The 21,558-nt window shown below is 45.4% G+C and overlaps 1 protein-coding gene across 1 annotated transcript in view; it reads left to right on the top strand.

Moving 5' to 3' along the window:
* Positions 1-21,558, top strand: part of CHN2 (chimerin 2) — a 225,993-nt gene that overhangs the window by 146,269 nt on the left and 58,166 nt on the right. The window contains exons 4-6 of the mRNA XM_070424496.1: positions 12,885-12,916; positions 16,109-16,222; positions 17,315-17,600. Coding sequence (XP_070280597.1) covers positions 12,885-12,916; positions 16,109-16,222; positions 17,315-17,600 — 432 coding nt within the window. The remainder of the gene's footprint in view (positions 1-12,884; positions 12,917-16,108; positions 16,223-17,314; positions 17,601-21,558) is intronic.

Genomic DNA, 21,558 nt, shown 5'->3' on the forward strand with positions numbered 1-21,558 from the left:
CTTTTAATTGTAATGAGCGCTAACACATAGGGAGTGCTTATGTGCCTTGAGTACTGGGTGAAGAGCTTTACTTATGTTGTTCTTCACAACAGTCCCGTGGGGGTTGTCATCCCTCTCATTTTATAAGAGAAAATGGGACAAATAGCACCAGAGCAAATCCAGGACTGGGCTTCTAACTGGGTGATTCTGGAGTCTGGGACCAGCAGCAAGGACATCGCCTGGCAACTCGTCAGAAATGCAGATTCTCTGGCCCGTCACAGACCTGCTGAATCATACTTTCGGAGTGGGGGCCCAGTAGTTTGGGAGTTAAGAAGTCCTATGGGTGCGCCTGACACTTGTCCAAGTGTGAGGACCACTGTTGTAACCACTGTTCTCACTCCTGCTTCTGTTTCCTACTCCCTTCCCTATGCCCTAGGATAGAAGAACCCAGACACCGTCTCCTGGTGATGCTTACTGTGCGCCCAGCGCTGTACTAGACTTTTCATGGACTTCACCCCACTTCACCTCATACATTTCTCTAGCTGTACTTCCTCCCAGATGTTATTTTCCATCCTTTACAAATAGTTTGCCTTTGCTTTCCGTCTTTGCTATGTCTGGCTTTCCCACACCCTCGTATGTTGCAGGGGCCAACTATGCATCCTTGTACAAGTATGGTCAGCGCCTAATTTATCCTGGTTTCCTACGCCCACCTTCCAATTTGTTGTACTTCGTAGAGTTATGTTTGCATTACTAATTAACAAAAATATTCAAATTCAGTTCTAAGATGATTCATACTCATGTTCGTTCATATTCAGTGTATGTGCTAATGAACTCCAGCATTTTAAAGAGGTTCTTCTTATCTTGTGGCTGTTCAAAAATTCTTGCTAGATTTACTGTTGCTTTTAATGGTTCTTGGCATTAATAAAAATACCAGCTCCATTGTCATTATGACAGGAATACTTTATATTTCTGCTTTCCAAGTGACAGTCCCTTCATTCAGTGCATCATCTGTGTGGTTCATGAGCATTTCTTAGTTCGGTATCATAGGTGACCAATTTGCCAATAAAAGCCAAGCCAGCCCAGGTGCTCTCCTGGTCCCGCATCCTTACCTCAGTCTACCACTCCCCTCATTGTGTCCAGGCCTACACTGGCTGAGCCATTGGTAATCCATTACCTTTGGTTGTATCCTTTCACAAATCATAGTCTCTCTTGACATTAGCTCTAATACACCGTATCTCCGTCTTGTTGGACAAAAGAGCAAGCTTTGCTTTAGCAGTGGTATCTCTTTCTTCCTTCTTATTTGCATGGCCAGTGTCCTTCTACATTGTGGAAGGAAATTAAATAGCCTTGGCACAGCCCGGCAAAGGCATAGTGGTTGCCATCAGCATCTCGTGTCCTCCTAGGTAATCACATATTGATTATTTGATGAACTGTTCTAGTATCTCCCTGGGATATCTACCAAGTCTGTAATTACACTGTCCTGGTTGTCCCTTTGCTCTGTTGTGGTCCTCAGGGTTCTGTGACTTCTCAGAGATCAGGCTTAATGATGCTTCAGCAACCCCTTACTGTTCAAGGACACAGGCCAGATGCTATAGTATTTCAGTATTCTCAGCTGTGCAGCAATAGAATTCAACACTTCCTGCCTTCATGCATTTTGATGTTTTAAGTTGGCATTGTTATGCCATAGATTAAAAATTAATGGTGGTCTTCTCCTGGCGCAGCAAGAGATGGAAGGGCAGGCACACAGAGAGCTGATGTGATCCACCATTCAATTAAAAGGCCTTTGAGGCATTGGTGAGCTCTCAGTCCTTGAGCTGACTATAAGACGTCCTGAAACCAATTTTTGAGAATGGTCTCTAATTTTGTTAGTCCAGTACAGGCGCTGACAAACAAGAGCCTGCCGACTATTTTTTTGTGAAGAAAGTTTTATTCAAACAGCAACACTCATTCCTTTACATGTTGGCTGTGGCTGCTTTTGTGCTCCCACAGCAAACTGAGTATTTGAGTCAGACGTCCTCAAAGTCTAAAGTACCAGATGGGTCAAAAGTAGGTGTACAGTTCTGATATGTGAAGCACAGTTTATTCTTGTATCCTTGTTTATTAATTGTTGTATGATTTTCCATGCGAACAACTGTAAACCTACTTTTGCCCACCCTGTGTTTACTCTCTAGCCCTTGCCAGGAGAAGTTTGCTGACCCCTAGTCTTGCACTAGAAGTAACTTTGAAGAGTGAGTTAATACATGCAAAGCTCTTGGAATAGTGCCTGACATTTATAGGTTGGAAGTATTGGTCTTTAATTTTTACCTTTTCCAAAACACTATAAAAACCTTAGGAAAAAAGGGAATTTTAGTCCTTTCATTTAGGATGCATTTGATCCCATTTTAAGAAATGCTTTGACCTTCATGTTTAACACATAAATTGATGAAAGAGGCCAGGGCAGTTACAATAAGCAAGTGTTCTTTCAACTGCTTTGTGATGGTCACTTTCTTCCTGACAAGAAACGGTGGCCTGTTGGAAAAGGTGGCATAGCCCTCCACCAGCGGGACATTAAAGAGGTGGGTGGAACCTGTTTATCTGGAAACACCATCTGAACATGTGACCTAAGCTCACTTTCTTTAACGTCAAGAACAAGGCTGGTGTTACTTTCCTTTTAAAAGCCTATATGTTATCGAATTTGGGGGAAAGAGGGCTGTGTCTGAAATTTACTATGAAATACATCCAAACAGTGTTGAATTAATGGGTGCCTAGAGGGGTGAATAAATAGTTATTTCATAAAGCAAGTATAGTAAATGTTACAGAATCTAGGTGGTGTGGATATGGGTGTTTGCTGTAAAAGTCTTTCATTCCTTCTGCTGGATGAAAATTGTCATAACAAAATGTCAAGAAAAAAAGGCAAAGATTGTTTGTGTAAGAAGAGCAATTGCAGGTCCTGGCTGGTGTGGTTCAGTTGGTTGGGTGTTATCCCATGCACCAAAAGGTTGCTGGTTCAATTCCCTGTCAGGGCACATGCCTGAGTTGTGGACTCAATCCCCAGTAGGGGGCGTACAGGAGGTAGTTGATCTATGTTTCGCTCTCATGTTGATGTTTCTCTCTCTCACTCTCCCTTCCTCTCTTTCTAAAAATCAATTTTAAAAAGAAGAAGAAGAAGAGTGATGGCAGGATGTGCTCTGACCCAGGGAACAAAAACCATCTCTTGGGTGCACAATCCCAAATGGCCAAAAGGTGCCTCCATGTCAATGCTGCTGGAAGCGCAGCAAGGCTAGCTCAAGAATCTTTAACGAGGAATAATTTGTCAGGAAAAGAATTTAAGAGTAAAACCAAACATTAATAAGGTGCTTTCAGTCTTATTTATTGCCATGTTGGGAATTATTCTGGGATAGTGCCTATTATAGAACTGTCAAATTAGACAATGTTTTTAAAGAATAGAGAACAGGATTCTGGATCTTATGGCATCATAAACTGGGTTTCAACCCTAACTCTGCAGCTCACCTTGTGCAGGAGTAAGAGCAAGTGAATTTACCACTAGGAATTGTAGCTTTCTAATCTGTAGGAAGGGGGCAAAGGTATTTATTCCACCTTCCTGATGGAAGAATAAATGGTACAGCGTTCTGAAAGCCAGGACAATCTCTCCAGACCTTGAGTTCTCGTTGGGAGCAATATTACCACCACCACCACCACCCCCCCCCCCCCACCCCCCAAGGCAAGGCAATTGGTTCCTAAGGGGCAGGCAACAAAATCGTACTCACTTAGTGTATAAAGCACAGATACACATATGGAACATAAACAGATATTCAGCCTCCCTATAGTATTAATTTTTCATTGGGAAGAGAGGGTAGGGGAGAAAAAAAGTGTGTAAAAAGGGTCCATAGGAGGCTATAATGCAGAAACGATTGAGAATATTTCTCCAGACAATATTTAATTTCTACCATCTCCCACATTCTGTTCCTCTTTCTTTTTCTTTTGATAGATTAATTTTATTCATCAGTTTCAACACAGACATTTGAATAATCACAGTGAACACGTACATTTGGATACGCGTACATTTCTGAAGGAGGACGGAGAAAAGAACAGGGGAGAAGAATGAGAATGATGGACGTTGTTTGCCTTTTCCAAATTATAGAGTATCACTTAACCCAAATACCATTGAGCTTTAAAGGGAGGAATTTACTAATAAGAAGGAAGAATTAAGTGAGTGTACTCACACAATCTTTTTGTCCCCTAGAATCTTAACAGCAACATTAGTTTTCTCTTGATTTGATTCGATTCTATTGGGTACTTCAAGCTCTTTGAGCTTAACAGGTATGTGGAGAATTTAAAGAGACTTCCAAGGAGAATAATGAAGATGAATTAAAGACTGGAAAGCAGGCTGTATTAGGAAAGGTTTAAGAGAACAAGGATTATATAGTGTGAAGAAGAACAGGCAACCAGGCGGCACAGAGATGGCTTTTAATAGAGGAAAACTTACCCTGTGGAGAAGATTCTCATTTGCACTGAAGACCAAAGGAAGGACAAAAGTGTATTTTGAAACAACAGTGATATGAGTTAGAAAGATAAAATTTAATTCTTAAAAGATTTGATTAAATTTTGGATTTTGGTTCTTTTTTTTTAAATAAGGTGCCTGTCTGAAGGAAGTATCAGGAGGATGGCCAGGTTAACCGACTCCATTTGATTCTCCTACCTGCTGGGAAGCCAACCAGCCACTCTGGCCACTATGGCCTCCGTGGGATTTGGCTCGGATGGGAGGAAAGAGCCATTGTACCTGGAGCGGTGGCTTCAGGATGCCAGAGGATGATTGTAAAATGCTAGGCAAGGAAGTGTCAGGGCAGAGCCAGAGCAGCACACGTAATTGTGTTGTCCAAACAGGGAGAGCCTGAGGCAGGTGTTGGGAGCCAACACGTGGAGCCAAGGAGGCAGTGCCAGGGACGACATAGCCATGACGCCTGGGTCCACATGAGCTGCCAGGGGGTGGTCTGGGCCAGCTGGAGAAGCTTTTGGGTGTTTCTGGAAGCCTGCTGTGAGAGTGGATCGAAAGCCACGAAGAGGTCCTCAGAAGGTGTGCCTAGCTCATAGGAAGGTGTTCATCTTCTCCGTGTTTTGGAACTGCAGCCCAAAGTCATTCCCAGTCCTGGTTGTATGTCAGTATCCTCTATGGAGCGTGCTAAACCTTACAGCCACCCTGGCTCTGGCCCTGGAGATAAGGGTTTAATGGGAATATCACTTAGGATTCTATTGTGAACAACAGAAACCAAATCTGGCTAACTTTAGCAAAAATAAAAACCACAAACCAACAACAGTAACAAAAATGACAGAAGTTGGTTGGAAGGTTATGAAAAAAATTCTCTGAAAAGAAAGCTGAACGATCAGGGCCTTTGGGATGGGTATGTGAGGCAGAACATCTCTGGGGATCCAGGAAGCAGGATGGATGCACCTCTGGGCCATAGAGTGTGATGGCTAGGGGCCCCAGCTTTAGAACGATAGAGTCTGCCTTTATACTCTGCTGCTCTGTGCCTCAGTTGATCCTTTGGGAGTGGGTATGATCGAGTTGTACCTACTGAGTAGTCACAAGGATTGAATGGGTTAATATATGTGAAGAAAGTGCTTAGAACAATGCTTGGCCCATAGTAAATTTTTAATAACTATTGGCAATTATTACAGTTGTCGCTATTAGGCTCTGCCATGCATGTGAATCAACTCTGTTTCTCTTAATAGTTTCTCCTGCAAATTCAAGAGTTAGAGCATCCCAGTGGCTTATGTTGTTTCCCATGTTCACACATTGCTAGAGAATAGGGGAGACCTTGATTAGCAGGGTCACTGACTACAAGTCAAGGTTGCTCCCTGTGGTCTCCAGTCTTCACTCCTTGGAGATAGCAGGAAACGGGGAGGGGAGCTAGTTTTATCCTATAACTTAGTGCTGTGGTCGGCAAACCACGGCTCATGAGCCACATGCAGCTCTTTGGCCCCTTGAGTGTGGCTCTTCCACAAAATGCCACGTGCGGGCGCGCACGTACAGTGCGTTTGAAACTTTGTGGCCCATGCGCAAAAGTCGGTATTTTGTGGAAGAGCCGGTATTTTGTGGAAGAGCCACACTTAAGGGGCCAAAGAGCCGCACGTGGCTCGCGAGCCGCGGTTTGCCGAGCCGCAGTTTGCCGACCACTGGCTTAGAGGCATAAAGCATCAAGTATGAGGCACCAGGACTGCCAATATTTTCACAGAGGCCACCTCTGAAATTTCAGTAAGCCCAGAAAGGGGATGTGGGGCCATGAGCAGCGCTATCTTTCAAACCATCTATTGCTTCCATGAAACTGAGCTCTGTACCAACCACACGGTTGCACGCTGGGCAACAGAGACAGGAAGAGAGGAGTTGATCCCTGCAGGAGCTCACGTCTAGATGTCCTAAAGGCCAACAGTGCAAATCGCAGTAAGATCATGGCCCTAACTCGGCTTTTCAAAAGTTCAGGAGGGTAGGAAATAACCCCTTAGCTGGTGTGAGGCGGCCAGAGACCATTTCCCCAAAACGGCATTATTTTACTTCTTATGTTTAAGATCAGTGAGATTTTGCCAGGTTCAGGCATAGATGGGTCGGAGACCAAGTATTAGAATGACATGCAGGGAAATATTCTGACGAAAGAATGGCCTAAGTGCCCAGGGTGTGCTTCAGGAACCACAGGGAGTCCTGTATTAGGGACATAAAGAACTGGGGAGTGAGGATGTGGCAGGGCCAAGAGTGTGTGTGCTAAGGACATACTCTGGATGCCCACCAAGGCCATGTTGGGAAGATCCTGTATGCCATTCTTTTATTCATTCCGTCAATATTTACTGAGCACCTACTGTGTGCCAGCTCTATTCTAAATGCTAGAGATTCAACAGTAAACAAAGCACAAAAATCTCTGCCCTTGTGTAATTTCCATTTGAATGGGAGATTAAAAACACACATACAAGTGAAATATGTAGTATCAGGTGATGATAAATGTATTAGGGGGGAAACAAACCAGAGAAGAGAGATGGGATATACCGAGGAGAGGGAATACCACTTTTGGGTAGGGTAGTCTGGAAGGTCTCACTAAGTTGAGTAGGTTTGACCACATGGCAGTGAGGAGCCAGTGAACAATTTAGAGCAGGGAGCAATGTGATGAGGTCTGCATTTTTCGACCTCAGTGTGAAAGATAGATTGGAGAGTGGTCAAAGGTCAGACATGGAGATCTGGAAGGTCCCTAAAGTTCCTGACTTGTGTGCACTCACAGAACTTTGCAAAGCCCTGGGTAACCCTGTAAGGAGGTTTATTGCAGAAAGACTGGCCAGTAGATTTTTTGTTTGTTTGTTTTTATCATACATCCTAATCAAGACAGGAAGGGATTCACCTCACAGTGCCCATCAGAATTCCGGAAGCTTTAAAAGAATGCCACGAGAAAAAATAAGGCCTTAGGTTCTAGATGAACAGAAACAGGAGATTTTAAAGCTTGCTCAGTTTCCATCCCATACTATGCTCTTTGACTAGGAGAGTGTACATTTCAGCACTTGCACTTTCCTTCTCTCCTTTTCAATAGAGAACTTTCATTTTTAATTAGAACGGAATTAGCCCTATTTATTTATTTTTTCTGGATGAAATTGTCCCAATATCACCAATACAAATCCTGTCATCAAAACCCATTTCTCTACATTTGATCAGTAGCTCAGAAAATCCAGCCGTCTAGCTGCCCTGCCTTAGGAGGTTGCTAAATTGAATTTTAAAATTATTTCTATTAAGCAAAAACTTAACATATACCAGCTGCTGAGAGATTATAAGAGCTTTGTTTTTTCAATAATTGGAAACCTTGTTTACAGAGGACTCACAATATTCTTTGGATGTCTTTGTGTTGAATATAAAAGAACTTGTGTTTATCTAGGCAATGATAATCTGACTATAAAGCAAACTCATTTAAGGATTATGTTTCCTGTCTCTCACTGTGCAGCTGTCACCCTACTGTTTCTTTCAAGCTTTGCAAAGTGCTGAGAATGTGTCCTTAACATTAGAAGGAGGCCTTGGAAATTAACCAGGTAGCTTGGAATACCACACTTCTAAATGACAGGGGAACAGTTGAGAGAGGCAGATTGATCCCTGGTTCTCATTTGTTCACTCTTGGACAGAATTCAGTCATCACAAAGAGATTTTAAGGCGTTCAGTCCTGGCAAAGAAAGCTGCAGGACAATTTGGACAGTCCAGTATTTAAGCGAAGGGCAGCACTGTGCCCTAGCGATGAAGTTGCTGGTGCGGGTTGGTGTCTGCTCTGAAGAAGCACCCAGGAGTGAAAGGGTATGTGCTAGGTTTGAAGCCAGTTGCTAGTCCTGTGACCTCATGCTCATTGTTTAGCGCAGTGATTCCCAAAGTGGACGCTACCGCCCCCTGGTGGGCGCTGCAGCCATCCAGGGGGGGGCGGTGATGGCCACAGGTGCATTTGTTTTAACTTTTTTTTGTATTACCTTTCTATTCTGAGTTCAATAAATAGTTTCATAATTTCAAACTTCAATGTTTCTAATTTACACCTTTCTTTACTATATTTTACGAAAAAGGTAGAAACATTAATACATATATCTTTCTGTTTAATTGCTATTAAAATTTTTAAAAAATTAATTTCCAGGGGGTGCTGAGTAATATTTTTTCTGGAAAGGGGGTGGTAGGCCAAATAAGTTTGGGAACCACTGGTTTAGTGGCTTTCTGTCGAATAAGAGAGCTCATGTGCCCCCCCTCCCCCCCAGTGTTGTTGGGAGGCTTAAATGAGATAAACATGGGAAACCTAAGGACATTCCTGGCACAGAGTAGCTACTCAATAAATGATAACCTGTTACCGACTGTGTTCCAAGCCTCACCGTTTTTATATGCATTATCTCACCCAATCTTCAAAACAGCCTTATTAAAGCAGAGCATTTTTATAACTCCAGTTTTATTGAAAATGAAGGAAAATGAGATGCAAAGAAGTTTAATAACCTACTGAGGGTCACCCAGCAATTAAACTGACAGCAGGGCTCTGCAATCGTAGTCTTTGCTCTGCGAACAGTCAGCACAGGCAGCCTTTGCTCTCAGAACAGCCCCCACCGCAAATCTTGAATGTTTGCTCTAACAACTTAGAAAAAGTTTTAGCCCATCTCTTTCTTCCAGTTGAAAACCTGCGATGACAAGTTCTCCTGTGGCAGCTGCTCAAGCTTTAGTGTGTACGCAACCCCTTTGACGTGCTGACTCAGCATTTCCGACCAGCTCCCAGGTAGCGCCCCTGCTGCTGGAGGCTGGTCCCCGGGCCACACTCTGAGTAGCAGGGCTGCCAGGAGATGGAAGAGGGTCTCTCTCATATCTCAGTGCTCTGATTGGCCTCATGTTTAAGTCTATTGGACATATTTTCCTGCCTTTTTCCCTGAGGATATAGCCCCTTAGTATTTGTTCAGGCCTGGTACCTGGGGGCACTACCAATGCAGGTTCAACTTAGAGAGTATTTTTCAAAACTTTGTCAATATTATTTCATGGTTGGTTTTTATTATAGTATACTAGAGGCCCGGTGCACGGATTCGTGCACAGGTGTGGTCCCTCAGCCTGGCCTGCGCCCTCTCACAATACAGGACCCCTCAGGAGATGTTGGACTGCCAGTTTCGGCTCAATCCTCAGGGATTGAACCGAAACTGACAGTCCAACATCCCCCGAGGGATATAGTAGTGTGCGAAGCGGTAGGTGGCCAGGGAGGAGCCCGAGCCTGGGCCAGGCGCATGCTGCTCCCACTCATCTCAGCCCTGCAGTACCTGGTACTGCTCGGTAGTGCTGCTGCAGTGGCAGGAGAGACTTGCGCCACCGCAGCTGCGCTCGCTAGCCGTGAGCACGGTATCTGGCACCCGTTGGTCAGCTGAGCAGCGCTCCTGCTGTGGGAGCACACTGACTACCAGGGGGCAGCTCCTGAGTTGAGCGTCTGCCCCCCTAGTGGTCAGTGTACATCATAGCAACTGGTCAACCAGTTGCTTAGGGTTTTATATATATAGATGCTCAGTGTAGAAGCATAAACAATCCCTATTCTATTCAGCAGTGGACTGCACACAACTCCTATGAATGACTCCATTAAGTGTTAGACAATTATGTTATTGGTATTTAAATAGTTTATATAGGGCAGAAAATCTTATCAGATTGTTGTATAGTTTTTTAAAGGCATTTTAGTAATATTTTGGATATTGATATTTTTGAGTGTTTTGTCTGCATCTAAGGGCACCTTGAAAAAAATGTGGATGCCTATGACTTTTCTAGGGTTGTTCAATTTAAGCTCTTGTGTGGTTAAAAGCTCAGTGAAGTGTGGAGATGGAGACTGTTTCAATTCCTGTGAGCAAAAACTTTAGGAAAAGGAGAGGGTTATTGTTTGGTTTTGATCCCAGCCAGTATTTCTCTCTTTAAGTTAACAAGGACAGCTGTACAACAAAAGGAAAAGAGATCGAGTCCGACCAGGAGAGCAGGGATCAGATGGATGCCCACACCTCTGTCTTCCCTTCTCTTCCCTTTTCTACCTTTCATCTCCCCCTATGAAGGGTTGCCAGACTTAGAAAAGAAGACATAAAAACAGGGTGCCTAAGTACATTTGAATTTCAAATGAAGGATATTTTAGTATACATCTCCTGCAACATTGGGGACAAATCCCACGACCATATTCCAGGTGTAACCTCCCACACACAATTCAATGCTCTTGTTCTGTCTGCTCATGGTTTTCATATTCAGATTTGTCCCTCAGTTAGATCCAACTGTCCTCTAAGCAGGGTCTTATTTGATCTCCTTCAAGGCACCATAACTATTGGCTTCCCTACACGGGAGGAGGTGACGGAGGCTGCGTTAGATTTCTTAGTATGTCTTCCTGCTGCACATGCAGAGCACCCCTGAGCTCCTCGGACCCTTCCTCTCACGCTTGGGAGGTCATCACTTCACGAACGATTGCAGGGCTTAGCACAGAGTCCTGAACACAGTGAGTTTTTATGGTGGATTAATGAACTGAAAGCAATTTGTTGTCTGAAGAGTCAATTAAATTCAACATTGATTAGCTAGTTACCTGCATGCCAGCAGTTAGAGGCAGGCTCTCTCTACCATGCTGCCCATCAGGGAGGTTAGATGACTCTTCCCTTCTGGGGAGATAAGAGGATAGAGAAGAAAAATGGGTTGGAAGCTACCCCCAGATTTGCAAATGTGTGTTATGACTCAACCAAAAAGTTGGAAATAAAATTGTCCTTCTACATAGGGAATCATTTTAATCCTTCTCTCTAAGAATACAGAGTTATTATGCCTCGTCTGCCTCCACTGGCTTTTCTGGAACTAAATTTCTTCTATGCCATGTAGGTGTTATATTCAGATACCTAAGGTATCATAAAAGGAAGAAAGAACTTTGAAAGCCAATAGAATGATATGAATGACAAAATGTTCAGCTCATATTGAGAAGCTCTCCGGCACGTAGTGTCATGGTATACGTCAGATAACAAGGTGCCATTTTGCACTCGGTGCTTCTGTTAATTACATGTTTTAGATCTTCCTCTCTAAGTGACACTGAGCAGGCTTCACACCATGAAGACTGAGAATTATGAATGCCCCCCTCTCAGTTCAGTGCTTTTCAAGTATAAAATACACAGGTGAGTGAGCACCTACTTAGAAGTGTCCAGATGATTAGTTTTATGCCAGTCAAGCTTGTCCACTCAGGATTGTGAATGTGGCCCTCAGATTCCTTGCTCCCCCTTCCTGACCATTTCTCTCTAGCTCCCTTCTACCCCTTTGGATCCCCTGCATCCTTTGAGGGGTGGAGATAGGACAGTACCTTTCCCACCTCTTTCCTTACCTATGAGCCCTGGCCAGGTGGCTCGGTTAGTTGGAACGTCTTCGGTGCATCAAAAGATTACAAGTTTGATCCTTAGTCAGGATGTGTATGGGAGGCAACCAATCAATGTTTGTCTTTCACACCAGTGTTTCTCTCTTTCCCTTCTTGTCTCTCTAAAATCAATAAGAGGTGAGGATTAAAAATAATTCTTTAAAAACCTCCCCATTTGACTATAGACAGAAATAACTATAAATAAAACAGCTGCAGGCTCATATTGTACGCCATCATAACATCAATGGAAATTCATAACTTAATGTGGCCCCACTGTTTTCTAGTCCCTGGAGTTAGATTAGAGGACAAAAGCTGATCATGAGAATTCCTATTCATTTCTCCCCAACTCCAACACCAGGAACATCGGAAAACGAAGTTCTTGTGAAAGTAGACTAGTCTATATGAGATAAAAATTCCATGGGTTAATAACCCCAAGGCAGATGCTGTGATTGGGAAATCTTTTCTGGAAGGCTTGTGATGTTTGGTCGAGTCATAAATCTTATCCTCTGCATCTATATCTCTGGTGTCAAGTAATTTTAGTCATTAATCATTTGTTGAAAAAATAAGAATGTTAGAATATTGACTTTGCATGGGAAGGGACCAAATGAAAGTTATTTTTTAACCCAGATGCACGCTTCATTTTTATTGTAAATACATAATGAAACAAGTGGGTGAAGATTGAAATAAGTGCTTATGTTTTATTCATGCTAAAAATATTCCTTGTATTCTTCAGGATGGAGCCTTGTAATATCTTTATAAATTCCCTAATATTAAAATAAGCATCACTTTGTTTCCTTTGAAATTCTTTTATTAGATGGTTGGGTTTGGGTGAAGAAGAAGCCTAAATGATTAGAGCAATATGATGATTCTAGAACTTTCCTACCCCAGACAGGGGAATGTGTTGGTTAACTCCACAGATTCATGGATCTCTAATTTTGGGAACAAAAACTGTAATAAAATTACGACCAGGACTCCACCTCCGTTTGTTTGAAAAGCATTTTTATCTATCTGATTTGAATTCAAATGCATTATTAATATTTTTCTTCTTTTTTAATATAGGTGGAAAACAGACCAAAATATTACGGAAGAGAGTATGTATTATGCTATTCTTTGTTTTAATAATGTAGTAAGGAGTCAATTCATATGTCATTTAACTATAAATATTAAGAAGCTTCTAATATAAGGTCTTCATCAAATGTCCACTGTGCAGGAGTCTAATAAGAATGATAAATGTAATGGGACCCCTTTGTATTGCATTTTCTTTCTAAGACTCAGGTGCTTGGCTTCTGTTAATGTGGGAGGAGGAGTGTCTCCTGCTACATACACCCCTCTCCACAGAAGCAGCCAATGAGGCCCAGGCAAGTGTTTGAAACGTGAGGCAGCATTTTCCATAATTGAGACTTTGTGTTTTATTTCACTTTCTACCTCAATGTTATGTAAACATTTAGGGTGTCAAAGATCGTAAACTGTAGCTGAACTCCTATCTTTCATGCACCCCAGTAAATGCAATACTCAGGAATGTCACCCCCACGTCCCCACAGTCTCATAAAACTGAAATGATCATTTCCCTTGACTTGGCTATATTAGCTAAATTGCCTTAATACCCTCATTATTTCCTCCCATTTTCCTGTTCATTTTTAGTCTTGTTTTGCTTTACTCTCTCAGAAACCTACTCAAAGCAAACAAACATCATTATTCAGTGGTTAAGTCTGAGGCCTAGAGAGTAGCTCACAGGGCAGGCAGCACAGGCTGAGCAGGGGCGGCTATCAACTCGCTTTCTTCCCACGTCCAACTGGAGGAGGCTGTAAGGAAGCCTAGTCTCCTTCAAGTCCACCTCCCAAGCTCTCCCCACCAATCCTACACCTTCTTCCTCCATCCCCTTACCCATCAGAGCTTCCTCTTCATGATGAATGACCCTCTTAGTTGTCCCGGCCCCCAACCACTTCCTAACTGCCATGGCTGCATTTCTGTGCCTCCTCCCCGAGCTTGGGGATTCAGCGGCCCCTCTGGAGCACCTGCGGGAACTCCGCCTCCACTCTCATCCACCCCACATCCCTCACGTCCCTAATGCCCAGCCTCGTTAGATGTGTGTGTGCCTTTTTCCCCTTCAATATGCTGATCTGGATTTTGCTCCCAGAAAACATAGTTTATAAAACAAGAGAAAATGAAAACCTCTGTATACTTCTCCAATGGAACACTGTCTGACATGAATTCCAAAAGGACCTCCATTTATTTTGCAGTTTTCATCTTTTGCAGGAAAGTTTTGTTAAATAACCCTCTCTTTCTCATCCTCCACCCCCCAAACCTCGTACACGCTGCAGTGAGAAGGAGGCCCAGGGCACATTTCCTTGACCACATAAAAGGAACATGTATCAGAGGGACATTCACTTCAGAACTTAAGGTTCTGTATTTTCCTTTCTTTTTTCAAAATGAAAGCTTTTCTGTTGTTGTTTTTGTCCCATTCCAAAACTAACACATGCTCTATTCAAGAAACATGTATGTTTTTTTTCTTAGAAGGAATCACACACAAAAACTGTTGACAATGGCACATTTAGGGAAAGAGAATATTTATTTACTATTTTATTTTTATTTTGTTAGTGGCATTAACTTTTTTGAATTTTTTTCACTGTGCATAGATATTATTTTTGTTCTTAAAATTTTTAATAAGTTAATACCTTCTAATTTGGGGAAGTTAGCAACTATGGGACTCTAGATGGTGCACAACACCCATCAGCTGACCATGAGCGAGACCATGTGAACTTCTTACCTCCTTCTTCCAGCCTCTGGCCTCACTTTCTTTTCACAAAGTGAGACATACACGTCATGGGTATTTTAAATTCCATGCATAAAGGGGAAGAGGAGCCACGGGCGGGGTCCTCAGATTCACAGGCCTGTGATTTTCTTTTGTGGAACAATTGAATTGAATTTGGTTTTGACACTGCATAGGCTGCTGGTCATCACTTAAACACATCAAGTCAAGGTCATTAAAACTTACTACTTCCAGGTTAACTGCCTATTCGGTATATTCCTCCACCCCTGAAAGAGACATGGGGCAGGGGCGTCAGGTCCCTGAGCCCTCTGTGTGTGCCTTGTCCTGCTCTGGTCACCCCTGCCCTGCCCTGCCCTGCCCTACCCAGACCATGGTCAGTCACACAGTCAGATTGTGTTCTGGACAGCCCAGCCTCCAACCTCCTGTGACACCCGCTTTTGTCCTTTCTGACTCCGGTGTGGGAACCTTCCTGATGCCCAATGTCCCTTCTGCCCTCTCCCTCTCCCACCCTCAGGGGCCCGGTATCAGTTCTCTTGGCTCAGGCTGTCTGTCCAGCCCTTGCTGGCCCCAGCTCATGCCACATAGGAGGCTTCCCCATGAGGTTGGCAGGGTCCAGTGGTCACACTCACAATCCAGGCCCCAAATCTCGCTGCTCAGCTCCAGGAGCCTGGAGAACTGATCCGCCAGTTGCAACCCCATGTGTGCTCTGCAGGGGCCACTGGGACCCTCGGAGCTCGGCTCTGCACAGATCCCTCCAGGTCTCTTATTAGACCTGGCGACACTAGCCTCCTTTACGGCAGGAGGGTGGCTCTATGTCACAGCACACTGAAAAGCAGTGCTCCAAGATCATGCACTGTCCCCCAGCTTAATCTTTGCATTCGTGGGAGGAAACCCAAAACTTTCTTTCTAGCTGACTTCCCTCTCTCCCTGCCCTTTTCCAGGAAGGAACATTTTGCAAACATATCACTAAGCTATTACTCCCAAAATTTAAATTTAGAGAAACAGAGAAATGTTTATTATAGCTGGCCATCCTTTCCAGAGAATGAGCCTCTAATATTACCAAATGTTAACACACACACACACACACACACACACACACCCTCCCCTGAAGTAAGCAGGTGGATAATCAATAGTGTTCATTTGCAATCAGGATAATACATAGTCTCTGTGTTGGAGCAGAGATCTAAGCTGGTAATTGATCTCGTGTTACTCCCCCTGGTTAACAAAGGAGTCATAACCTGGCATTTGTTTCCATTTTAATGTTCAGCTTGTGAGCAAAAGCAACAGCCGGAAGCCAGGTGGACTGCGGGTCCATTGTGTTTGGCCTCCTGAATGCGTATGATGGGTGTGGGTGCATGCTGAGGGGTGGCTGCTCAGCTTCCCTAGATGCACAGTAGTCACCCAACTGGGGGGGCAGAGATCCTGGTGGCCCCATCATCTTTGTAGCCATCTCTGCGTGGTCCATGCTTTGTGTGTGGTCTCTTCAGAGCGCCCTGGTTTCCTCTGCCCTCAGGTTCCACGGGATCATCTCTCGGGAGCAGGCTGACGAGCTTCTCGGAGGCGTGGAGGGCGCGTACATTCTCAGAGAGAGCCAGCGCCAGCCGGGATGCTACACGTTAGCTCTGCGGTAAGCGTGACCATGCCCACTGTCACACTTGTCTTACGGGTGACTTCACCTTTCCCATGTGTAAATTGCTGTGAAATGTACATAGCATAACATTGACCATTTTAATTCTTTTCACGCGTACAATTAGTGGCATTAAGGATATTTTCAATGTTGTGCAAGCATCTCCACTATCCATTTCGGGACTTTTTGATCATCCCGAGCAGAAACTCTGAACCTATTTAGCAATCACATTGCACACACACACACACACACCCCCGCCAGACTTATGCTTTATTTTCCCTTGGTTTACAATGCACCCGCAATGTGTCAGAGGCCACGCACTCCGGGGCCACAGGTGTTACCAGCAAGATGGACACCGAGGCTCTGCACACACAGTAACGGGAGAATTGTCCGGAAGGTCGGTGCTGCTATAGCCATCTGCCCGAAACACTGAGCCAGCTGAGGGAGAAAGGCTTTGGCTCAGCGGGTCCCCAGCAGTCCTGGTCAAAAGCCTTCACCTCATGAGTGTGCATGTGTGTATGCACATGTGTGTGCACATGTGCGCACGTGTGTGTGCGCGTGTTCCTGAGCGGACGTGCAGTTTGTCCATGGCGTTGTCTCGGAGACCACACCGACCCAAAGAACTCCCCGTGGCCCTCATGATGCTCCATGCCAGCGAGCCCTCGGAGCAAGCCCTCGAGAGCCTTTTCCCACAAAATCACAGGCATGAAAATCAGAGCCCTTGACATGCATTCGCCGCCCTCTCCTCAGCTAGATCCCTGTATGTTATGTCATTTGTCCTCATAGCAGGCCTCTCAGATTTGGGGAAAGCATCCAATTTCAGAATTGTGAGCTGGGGTTAAATTTCCAGGCATGTAGGCTCCAGCAGGTACCCCATCTCTTCAAGTCTCAGTGCTCTCAGGATTGAAACAGGGATAATGCCTGTGACTGTCTCCAAGGGTCTCTATGATAACCAATGGGGGAAAACCACGCCCAGTGCTCAGCCCGGTGCCTGGCAAATAGGACACACTCAAAAAAAAATGCTGGCTGCTGTTATTCACCAGTCTTACTTCTAACATTGTTCTGATGCCCCCCTGGCCCCCCTCCTCGCAGATTTGGAAACCAGACCTTAAACTACAGGCTCTTCTACGATGGAAAACACTTCGTGGGCGAGAAGAGGTTCGAGTCCATTCACGACTTGGTCACAGATGGCCTGATAACACTGTACATAGAAACAAAAGCCTCTGAGTACATTTCCAAAATGACCACAAACCCCATCTATGAGCACATCGGATACGCCACGCTACTCAGAGAGAAGGTATCCAGGAGGCTGAGCCGGTCGAAGAACGAGGCCCGGAAAGCGAGCGTCACGAGTGAAGAGCACCCCACGGTTGAGAAGGTAAGAGGCGCCTGTGGCGGAGACAGGGTCTGTGTCTTTATGCCGAAAAGCCGGGTGACTGATCGTATGTGTGGTTTGCCAAGATATTGGAGGAAACCCACCGCCACCCTAAGAACTCTAGAATTTTTATTGCTTAAGGGACCTTAGACATCTTCCAGTTCAACCCTCCCATTTTACAGATGAGGAAACTGAGACCCAGAAGTGTTCAGAGATTTGCTTAAACTCAGACAGTCAGTCCCAGCACCCCCACAAATAATTATCTGTGGGTTTGTTTGGGATTTGAAAGGAAAAAACCCTCCATGGATGTTGTATGATGACAACAGTCACTTGCTTTTAATTGCATGAGAGGCGTTACAGGCTCTGTCTAGATTGCACCCAGCTGGCCAAACCCATGCTGTGTGTGGCAGCTTCTCAGAGGACAATATGCACATGCGCTCCACGGGCCTGCCGGCTCGTAAAGGTGGTCTTACCTTGGTGACAGACTGTACTGACACTGGTGAGTCTTGTGGGTGACGCTGGCTACCTCCCAGAGGCTTAGAAAGACAGACTGTCTTTTGCCCCAAAGAAAGAGGATAGAAACTCCCCCCGGGTGAGCGGTCAAGCTGGATGTTCCTGCGGGAGGTGGCAGGGAGATGGGATTTTCCTCTCCGGTACCTTGTGGTGTGTGGGGGGACTTGTTGGATGCGCCCCTTTTGGAACCATCTGCTTTGCCTGGTCCTGTCTGTTTGCCACTGACAGAAAGTGACAGCCGGCCACGCCCATCAGCCCCCACGGAGTCTGTGCCGGATGCAGCTTCTAAGGGGAGCTGGGACGGGGCAGATATAAATAAGGGGGCAGACCCTGACACAGCTCCTTCTGGTGGTCGCTAATCCTTAATTAAACCGGAACAGAATCCCCACCGCCCCCGTTGTCCAGTGTTAGCCAAAAGCAAGGCTACCGTCAGGTGGACTGGTGGGCTCTGGCTTTGGCAGTGGGGATGCACCAGGAAGCACGGGGAGGGGCTGAGGGGGCAGGACATCCTGTTGGCAGGCTGGGGAGTGATTTCAATTGATTTGCTAATTGAGTTTGAGCACCTTGAAGAACCTTCCCAGAATCACATCAGTAGAGCAGCTGGCCCAGGGAAAAAAGTAATTTGCCATTTTCTTTGGATCACACCAGTGTCTCCAAAGCACCTGCTTATTTTGTGTTTTGTGTTTTTTCCTAAATAATTGACTTGGGAAACGGTGGGGTTTCTGATCGTTTACCTTTTAACGGAGCACAGAGAGGACTTGAGTCCCAGCGTTCAGAATGGCGAAAGCCATTCTGTAGTCTGTTTGGGAAATCTGTTCCAAAGTCACTTAGAATAGAAAATCTGGACGCTGACCTTCCCGGCCATGAAAAATCAGAGGATGGATTGTGAAATAAATCTTCGAAGCCGTGTTGATATTTCTGAATCGGAGAGTAATGCCACCCAGAAAGCAATCGGTTACAACTGCAGGCTGTGCACTGGCACGTGTCCGGGAGAGAGATGAGTGGGAGCGCTCACTGGGGGGAGGAGAGTTCAGAGCTGGGTATTGGGGTTATTTCTCCATCCTTTTCTCCCCTGAGAAGTTCCATCAATAGACACCTATTTCTCTAGACAATATTTCTATAAGGAAACTTGTGTGACAAAATACATCCCTCACTCTATCAAGGGTAGGGAACCCTTTTTCTGCCAGGGGCCATTTGGATATTTATAACACCATTCGAGGGCCATACAAAATTATCAGCTTAAAAATTAGCCTGCTATATTTGGTCAAACATTTCATTAACTCACCCCTAATGCCTTGGCAGGGCCAGACCAAATGATTTTGCAGGCCTCTGTGGCCCACGGACCAGACATTCCCCACCCCTAATATAGATCATCTTGTGTGTATTTATTAAATTTAACATTTGGAGGACATTAATAATCAGGGTACTAATCCCTTTGCATGAGCCACCAGGAAACGGTAAGGAGATGCTGAAGGAAGACGTCCGTCCACACGCAGGGAAGGGTTTGGTGGACAGGTGTCAGTGTGTGGATTTGCTTAGACGCTAATGATGCCACGTGTGGCTTTCCTGGGGGCACTCCGAATACTGGGCTGGTCACTCGCTGGGGGTCACTCATTCTATTGGTGGGCTTGTCAAGTAAGTTGGTACAGATACACCCATTTCTCTCTGATCTGTATTGACAAGTGGCATTATTAAAAGTCTCAGTCTTGCCAGCAACTGTTTCCCTGAAGGGCAGGTCAGTGCACTGTTGCCATGGAGGCAGTGACTAGAAGAGAGGGGGCAGAAACTTGAATGGATTGACGGGGAAGTGCCCGGGGCCCTGTGTGCTTCGGTCATGGCGCGTCTTGGAGGTTTTAATGAATGGCGTGTGTACATTTTCTAATAGTTCTCCGGTTCGGACAGCCTCACATTTCATTTTTCAGAGTTCTTAAATGTGTTTCGCCCATTCACTTTATTGATCATTTCCAAATAATCCAGAGAGACCAGCTTCCCTGTACATCTAAGAATATTAAGTGTTAATTAGCAGAAAGTTATCACCTGCCCCCTTGGACTTGAGTGGTTTCCAGATTTCTCTCCTGTCAAGGTGGCTGCCAGTGAACTGGCCTTCAATAACTTAGATGAGGTAGAGAGATGGGGAGGGTGCAAATGAAGAAAAAGTGGTGGTAGTTAGCCAATAGCGATCTGTTTTCTCTCTGATCTTTTCGTAATTGATTTTAAAAACATTATGATGTATAAGGGCCACCATTTGGCATGTTTAATTAGAATGCCATTGCCCAGTGTAATTTCTTTCATGAAATGCATGTCAACGTTTATTCCATAGATGGATTATCTACTGACCTGCAAACATGGACTATAAGCATCACAGGGTTTAACACTGGTTCAGACAAGCTGGGATAGGAGGTGGACCTGCAGGTGGCTAGGGGCACTCAAGAAGTGGCAGGCCCGGCCTGTGTGGCTCAGTGGTTGAGCATCGATGGAGCAGATTGCCTCAGCCACCCTGAGAACAGTGCATCTCCAATGCACCGCGAAGCTGTGTCTGTGGCAGCATCTCCCGCAGCCTCTGCCCCATGCAGTGCATCCCTCCCTGGGCTGAGGTCTGACTCGCCGTGGCGTCCTGAGAAGCTGGAGCCCGGGGAGGAGGGTCTTGGAGACTGTCGTATGCAGCCCCTTTGTTCTGCACAACAGGAAACTGAGGCACCCAGCTCATTCATCTGCTGTATTTTAAAGGCATCTAGAGGTCACGGCAGCTTGGATAGGAAAATGCTTTACAGTAACCTGAAGCTGAGACATTCTCTGAAAGTTTAGATACTCAAGGAACACGAGTTATATCTCCAGGACTCTCATGTGCATGACTGAGATGTGGGAAATGCATTCAGACAGCAATTAGAGGAGAAGGTGGCCCAGCAGTCAGGGCCCAGCCGGACATGGACACACATTCACTGGCATTTCCCAGAGAATTGGGTTAAGAGGGATTTCCCCAGGGCTGGCAGTGGCGGAAGCAGTTAGCTTCCCGGTGCTGAAGGGACTGGGGGAAGATGCTGGGATTACTAGAGTCTGATGAGGGCTGGAATGGGGGCTCCCATGTGGGGGGAGGGGCTCTCACAGGAAAAGGGCCCCTCAGTCAAGCAAGGTTCCATCCCTGTAGCCACTGACCTGCACCCTCCTTGCACCCTTTGACCTCCTGCCTGCACCTCTCACCCACAAAGGCCCTGGAAGCCAGAGGACAAAGGAGAGGAGCAGGGATGCAGTGGAAGCTTGACAGTGGGTGGAGCATGAACTGGGGTCGGGGAGCAAGGCAGAGAATGACCGAGGCAGGAAGTGCTGAGCAGTTCTCCCGCTGTGTGTGTTAGCCTTGTTCAGATGTCAAGGTCACCGGGTTCAGAAGCCAAATTTGGCATGAATGCAAGGTGATGGCGAGGCAGCTCTTCCTGCTGGAGGGGGTCTTGGT

The sequence above is a fragment of the Myotis yumanensis genome, unplaced genomic scaffold, assembly GCF_028538775.1.
Source record: "Myotis yumanensis isolate MYYU_CA2020_CCGP unplaced genomic scaffold, mMyoYum1.0.hap1 SCAF_9, whole genome shotgun sequence".
Taxonomy (NCBI): Eukaryota; Metazoa; Chordata; class Mammalia; order Chiroptera; family Vespertilionidae; genus Myotis; species Myotis yumanensis.